The sequence below is a fragment of the Ichthyophthirius multifiliis genome (assembly GCF_000220395.1).
Source record: "Ichthyophthirius multifiliis unplaced genomic scaffold scaff_1120509251366, whole genome shotgun sequence".
In the NCBI taxonomy this organism is placed as follows: Eukaryota; Ciliophora; class Oligohymenophorea; order Hymenostomatida; genus Ichthyophthirius; species Ichthyophthirius multifiliis.
The window spans coordinates 1-6712 of NW_004085943.1; the positions used below are offsets into that span (position 1 = coordinate 1).

Here is a 6712-nt window from a genome sequence, read left to right on the forward strand (position 1 = left end):
GTTATAATTAGATAAATATATATATATATATATATATATATATATTTATTTTAATATTTAAATAATTTTATTATTATATAAATTATTTATTATTTTTTTTTCTTTTTTAAATTATATTGTTCAATTTTTAAAAAACATTTATTATAAAATTATATATAATTAATTTTAGAAAATTAATATATATATATATTTTTTTTATAAATAAAAAATATTTAGATTAAATAATAAATTCAGGTAATTTTATTAAAGAAATTAAAAAAAATTAATGATATTATTATTATATATTTTTTTAAAGTCATTTATAATATATATAAATTAATATATAAGGTAATTTAATATTAATTTTTTTACATATTAATATTATTATTTTATATATATAAATATAAAAAATCAAAAATCAAAATAATAAAACATGCCTAACATAAATAAAAATGCATAAAAATTAATACATAATATATTAATTAAATAAATTAATAATATTTAAAAAAATAAAAATTTATAAAAATATAAAATTTATTAAGATAATATATATTTATATGACTGAATTAATAAATTAAGGTTTGTTATTTAATTATATTTAGTGTAATTAATATAATTACTAAAAAAAAAAAATTGATGTTTTTAAGAATTTTAAAATAAATATATAAAATGTTATATATAATTAAATACAAATAAAAATGATAAATATAGTATATAATTAATATACATATAATTTTTTTATAATATTGATTATAATTTAAATTTTTTTTTATAATAATTGTATTTTAATATATTTCTAAAACAAAAAATTTTAATCAATATATTTTTAACTTTTGAATTAAATAAAACATTTTATATTATAATAAATTAAATTTTATAATATAAATTTTGAAAAAATATAAATTAAAATATATATATATATATATATATATATTATATATTTTTTATAATTCTTTTATAAAAATTTTATATATTTATGTTTATTATCCCATATATATTTTTTTTATAATTATTTATTTATACACTCATATTAAATTATATTAATATTAATATATTCTTTATTATAAATTAATATTGTTTATTAGATAATCAACCAAAATTATTGATTATTTATAATAAATAAATTTTAAAATATTTTTTTTCTTTTTTTTTCAAAAAAAAACCAAAAATAATTTATTTTAATCAATTAAACAATTATATATATAAATATAAATTATTTTTTAATAAAATAATAATAAATAAAAAAATATAAGCAAAGAATAAATTAAATTAAATATAATATATATATATATATATATATTACATATATTATAAAATATTTTTTTATTTATATAAATATATTTTTTAATATATTTATTCATTTTTTTCTCTATTATTATTATATTTATTATAAAATATTAAATGTTTTTTTTATATTTAAATAAATATATTTAATAAAATAAATTTATTTATCAATTTTAACCCTAAAAAATTTAATTAATATTATATCAATATAAATCTTTATAAATTATATATTTAAAATATAAATAAATATAATTATTATCATATTCAAAACACCTGATATATATTTTAATTTGAAATTAAAAATGAAATATTGGATTATTAAACTTATATCTATTTTTACAATATTTTTGATGATATTATTAACAGGAAATATACCTCTACGAGTTAAATCCTATAAATAAAATACTCGATTAATGTCTATATCATAAGCATTTACCGGTGGTTTATTTTTATCAATTGGAATAATATATATAATACCTGAAGCCTAAGAATATTTAAATTTACATTACCACGAAAGATTACAATATTTATAATTAGAACAAAAAAAAAAAATTAAAAAACTCCTGAATAAAAAAAGAGGAATTAGATTAATTGTATAAAGAAATGATAGAAGAATATTATTAAAATAAAAAAAAAAAACGAATGAAGATTAAGAAAATACTGAAGAGTAAAAATAGAAAGAATAAGAAGAATTATAAGAAATTTATGAATATGTATATATTCTAGATTTTTCAGATACTGAGCCTATTGATATAAGTGAAGAAGTAAAAGTTCATCTTAAATAATTTCCGTGGTCATTTTTTACAATAGTTATAACTTTTTCATTAATGATCCTTATAGATAAAGTTATTACAGGATACAATTTAAAAGAAGATTATATAAATATAGATTAATTATAAAAAAAAAATTCAATTAATTAAAATATATAAAATAATATAAAGAAAAAAATAATAATTAGTAAAAAAATGTAATTGAAAATTAATAAATTAATAATAAAAATGAATAGGAAATTTTTTCTTAATAATTAAAAATAGATTAAAATATTGAATATGAAAAGAAATTAACAAGTAATGCAATTTTATAAAACAAGGAAGAATACTCTTAAAAATTGAGTATCTCAAGATAAAGTAATTAACTAGAAAATATAATTTAAGAAATAAAAAAAACAAATCTAAAAATAGCTTAAAACCTTATTTATTGTAAATTACATTAGGATTAAATGCTATATTAGAAGGATTAGCTATCGGACTTGAAAAAGATGGATAAAATGTTTAGTATTATTTGGAGCTGTTACTTTTACTATAAATGGTATTGTAAGGTATTTACGTTTAGGTAAATTACGTTAAAAAAGCTTAAATTATTAGTAATTTAAAAGTAACTACTATAATGGTTATTATTTTAGCTATTATGAATATTATAGGAATAGGTATTGGATGGATTTTAAGCGGTTCAGAAAATTACATATGAGTATTTATATGAGTATAAGTGCAGGTGCATTCTTTTATGTAACAACTATTGAAATTTTATAATAAGAGTTTAGTGATATAAAATATAGGTTTTAAAAATTTTTAATTTTTATAATTGCAGTAGGATTAGTAAGCAGTTTTTGGTTTTTAGAATAAGATATAAAGCATGGACGTTGAAGTTTTAAAATTATAATTTAAATGTTATTTTATAACTTTTATATAATAAGAAATTAATTTTACTTTAAAAAAAAACTACAATTATATAAATAAAATTTTAAAAAATAAATTAAAATATATATATAAAAAATTAAGATATATATATAGATATATATATATATATATATATATATATATATATATATATATTTATTTTTCTTAAATTTATTATTTTTTTATATATACAAAATATTTTTTTTAATATTTATATTTAAATTTCATTTTAAATAATTTAAATTTTTATTTATTTGAAAAAAATAATTATTTAACTTGCATAAATAATATTTGTTTGATTTTTTTCAAAAAAAATTAATTTTCTTATAAAATATAATATATTTCATTAAATAATATTTTTAATAAATATTTAAGTATATTTTTTTATTTATTTGAATTTAATATAACTTTTTTTTATAAAGAATCAGATAAAAGTTTTTTATATTGATTTAAAACTATAATAATACAGCATATATAATTTATAAATTCTTATATTTGGTAGAATTATAATATAATAAATAAATATAGAATGACTATTTTTAAGAATTTTAAGATTAATATTCTTAGAATAGTTTATTAATACTAATAAATTAGTTGTAAAATTAATCTTAAATAATAAAAAAACAAAATTTTTATATACATATAATTTATTTTTTTCTATATTAGCCTCAGAAATACTATGTTATAAATTGTCATTAATTAATATACGGCTTTAGTTTCTAATATCTAGTATTGAATTAAATGTAACTAATATAATGGATATTTTTAAATTATTACGAATCTTTTAAATTAAGGAATTTATATATATTAAAAAGTAATAAATGAGGTTTTTTTCTAAGTATTTTATTGAATATTAGTTATAGAACATTCTATTATATATCTGATCTAAACCTTTGTATAAAGATTTATGATAATTGATTTAAGATCATAAAATAAATACTTTTTGTAAAAACTATATAGTTGATTAATATTTATATAAATAAAATAGATATAAATATACATAAAAATATATATAAGTATATATAATTTCTTAATTTAAATTTTATTAAATAAATATATATATATATATATATATATATTATTACTTTTTTTTATTTAGAAAATTAATATTAATTTATTTTATTTAGAAAATAATTTTTTATTTTTGTATTTAAAAAAATATTATAATAAAAAAATCATTAAATAAGATATAAAAATTATATCCAAAAAAAAAAATTATTTAAAATATTATTTTTTCTTCGTTCTAATTTTTTTTTTAAAAAAAATTTTTAAAATATATATATATATATAAATATATATATATATATTTATTTACAATATATATAAATAAATCAATATAATGTGTATTATAATAAATAAATAAAATATGTATAATTGTATAAAAATTAATTTATTAAATAAATATATTATTATTGATATATATATTTTAAAAATATTAAATTATATTGATATATATAATATTAATTTTTTTTTTTTTTTAAATTATTTTAATCAATTAATCTAACTATTACAAAATGTTATTATAAATTTATTAATACTTTTATTTGAATATAAAAAATAAAAATGATTTTTAATTAATAAAATTTAATAATATAAATTCTTAATTATAATATTTAAAAAAATAAAAACAAAATATATATTATTTTATTCATTATATATATTCATTAATTATTCTATTTTTATTTTATTTATTTAAAAATGATAAAAATTGAAAAAATAAAAATATAGAACTATGAATATATAAAAGGTCATATAAAAAGATACTTATTTATTTGGTATAATTATAATTTAATTTATTTTTATATTATTTATTTTATCAGTATTAAATGACATTAAAATCTTATATAAATTATTATAAAAAAATTAAAATTAATAATTAAATTTAAAATATTTATTAATAAAAGTTAATTTAAAATAAAGATGAAATATTTCATTATAAAACTAATATCTATTTTATCAATATTTTTTATAATATTATTGACTGGAAACATACCTTTAAATGTAAAATCATATAAAGAAAATTCTAGATTAATTTCTTTATCTTCTGCATTTACTGGGGTTTATTTTTATCAATAGGAGTATTATATATAATACCTTAATCCTAAGAAAATTTAAATTAGCATTACTAAGAAAGATTAGAATATTTAAAGGCGGAATATATAAAATAAAAAAATAAAAAATTATTAAATAATAAAAAGAGGAAATAGATTTAAAGTATAATGCAATGATAGATACTTTTTATTAAAAATTAAAAAAAAATACATACATTAAATACAGAAGAGTTAAATGAATAAGAATAAGAAGACTTAGAAGAATTGTAAGGACTTTACGATTTTTTCAATAATTTTAGTTATTTAGACGAAAAGAATTTTAATATAGATGTAAAAATAAAAATTAAATAATTTCCGTGGTCATTTTTTGTAATTATTTGCACTTTTTCATTAATGCTCCTTATAGACAAAGTTATTACGGGATATAATACAATTAAAGATTATTTAATTGATGATGATTTAAAAATGAAGTGTTTAAATAATCAAGATTATAAAAACGATTATATTTAAGAAAAAATAATTAATAATAATAATTATTAACACTTTATAATTGAAGATAAATAAATTAATAAAAAAAGTAAATAATAGGAAATTTAAGAAATATAATTATAATATATTAATATGGCATAAAATATTGATTACAAAAAAAGATATACTACATCTGAAATGATATAAAATAAATATGAAATATCTTTAAAAATGAGTATATCGAAATAAAGTAATTAAGAAGAAAACACACTCAAAGAAATAAATAAAAAAAATTCTTAAAACTGCTTAAAACCATATTTATTATAAATAACTTTTGGATTTAATGCCATATTAGAAGGATTAGCTATTGGACTTCAAAAAGATTGGATAAAATGTTTAATAATATTTGGAGCTGTACTTATTCATAAATGGATTGAAGGATTAACTTTAGGAAATTATATGAGAAAATCTAATATTAATAAAAAAGTAAATACTACAATGATTATTATTTTTGCTATTATGAATATAATAGGTATAGTAATTGGATGGATTTTATGTAATTCTAAAAAATTTTATATGAGTATTTATATGAGTATTAATGCTGGTACATTCTTTTATATTACTACTATTATAATTTTAGAAGAGGAATTTAATGATATAAAATATAGGTTTTAAAAATTTTTTATTTTTTTATTTGCAGTAGAATTAGTAAGTTGTTTTTGACTATTAGAATAATATATAAATCATGAACGTTGATTTTTTTTAAACATGTTAATATAATTAAATTAGAAAAATTATATTTAATAATTAGTTAAATAAACAAAAATTCATATAAATTAAAGTTAATATAATAAAAAATTAAAATATATAAGTAAATATATAAATAAATTTAATTATAAAATATATATAAATATATATAAATATATATTAAATATTTAAATATAATTTTTATATTTATTTTTATTAATTTTAAAATTTTCATATATTTAATTTAAATTCTATTTTAATTTTTAAATAAATTAATTATTTTATCATCATTAATAATGATTTATATTTTTTTTATTTAATAAATTAATTTTTTTATTAAAACATTATGTATTTTATTAATTAAATATAATTTTTTGTTTTTTTCTTTTATTAAATATATATTTTAATTTTTTATACAATTTATAATAATTTTATTTTATTTAGAATTTTAATATTTTAATTTAAATTTAAAATAATATATAGTTTTTGACAATATTTTTTAAAATA

At 11.8% G+C, this 6712-nt stretch overlaps 1 protein-coding gene across 1 annotated transcript, besides 26 other annotated features; it reads left to right on the forward strand. All coding sequences in view use genetic code 6, as the record gives it.

The window, feature by feature from the left end:
* The first annotated feature begins 15 nt into the window (after positions 1–15).
* Positions 16–45: a microsatellite.
* Positions 46–332: 287 nt separating this feature from the next.
* Positions 333–376: a microsatellite.
* Positions 377–473: 97 nt separating this feature from the next.
* Positions 474–517: a microsatellite.
* Positions 482–517: a microsatellite.
* Positions 518–887: 370 nt separating this feature from the next.
* Positions 888–920: a microsatellite.
* A 329-nt stretch (positions 921–1249) lies between these two features.
* Positions 1250–1294: a microsatellite.
* Positions 1253–1292: a microsatellite.
* Positions 1283–1332: a microsatellite.
* Positions 1288–1326: a microsatellite.
* Positions 1333–2206: 874 nt separating the features above from the next.
* Positions 2207–2275: a microsatellite.
* Positions 2276–2357: 82 nt separating this feature from the next.
* Positions 2358–2909, forward strand: IMG5_189960 (hypothetical protein; the record flags this gene model as incomplete). Its single annotated transcript, XM_004025151.1, has 1 exon — positions 2358–2909. A coding segment is annotated over one exon (372 nt), but the record flags the coding sequence as incomplete, so codon positions are not given.
* Positions 2910–2969: 60 nt separating this feature from the next.
* Positions 2970–3034: a microsatellite.
* Positions 3013–3052: a microsatellite.
* Positions 3042–3095: a microsatellite.
* An 817-nt stretch (positions 3096–3912) lies between these two features.
* Positions 3913–3965: a microsatellite.
* A 27-nt stretch (positions 3966–3992) lies between these two features.
* Positions 3993–4018: a microsatellite.
* A 7-nt stretch (positions 4019–4025) lies between these two features.
* Positions 4026–4103: a microsatellite.
* Positions 4091–4125: a microsatellite.
* Positions 4126–4212: 87 nt separating this feature from the next.
* Positions 4213–4264: a microsatellite.
* Positions 4265–4495: 231 nt separating this feature from the next.
* Positions 4496–4563: a microsatellite.
* A 1466-nt stretch (positions 4564–6029) lies between these two features.
* Positions 6030–6055: a microsatellite.
* Positions 6056–6287: 232 nt separating this feature from the next.
* Positions 6288–6385: a microsatellite.
* Positions 6320–6393: a microsatellite.
* Positions 6334–6402: a microsatellite.
* A 111-nt stretch (positions 6403–6513) lies between these two features.
* Positions 6514–6581: a microsatellite.
* Positions 6582–6603: 22 nt separating this feature from the next.
* Positions 6604–6669: a microsatellite.
* Positions 6638–6677: a microsatellite.
* The last annotated feature ends 35 nt before the right edge of the window (positions 6678–6712 follow it).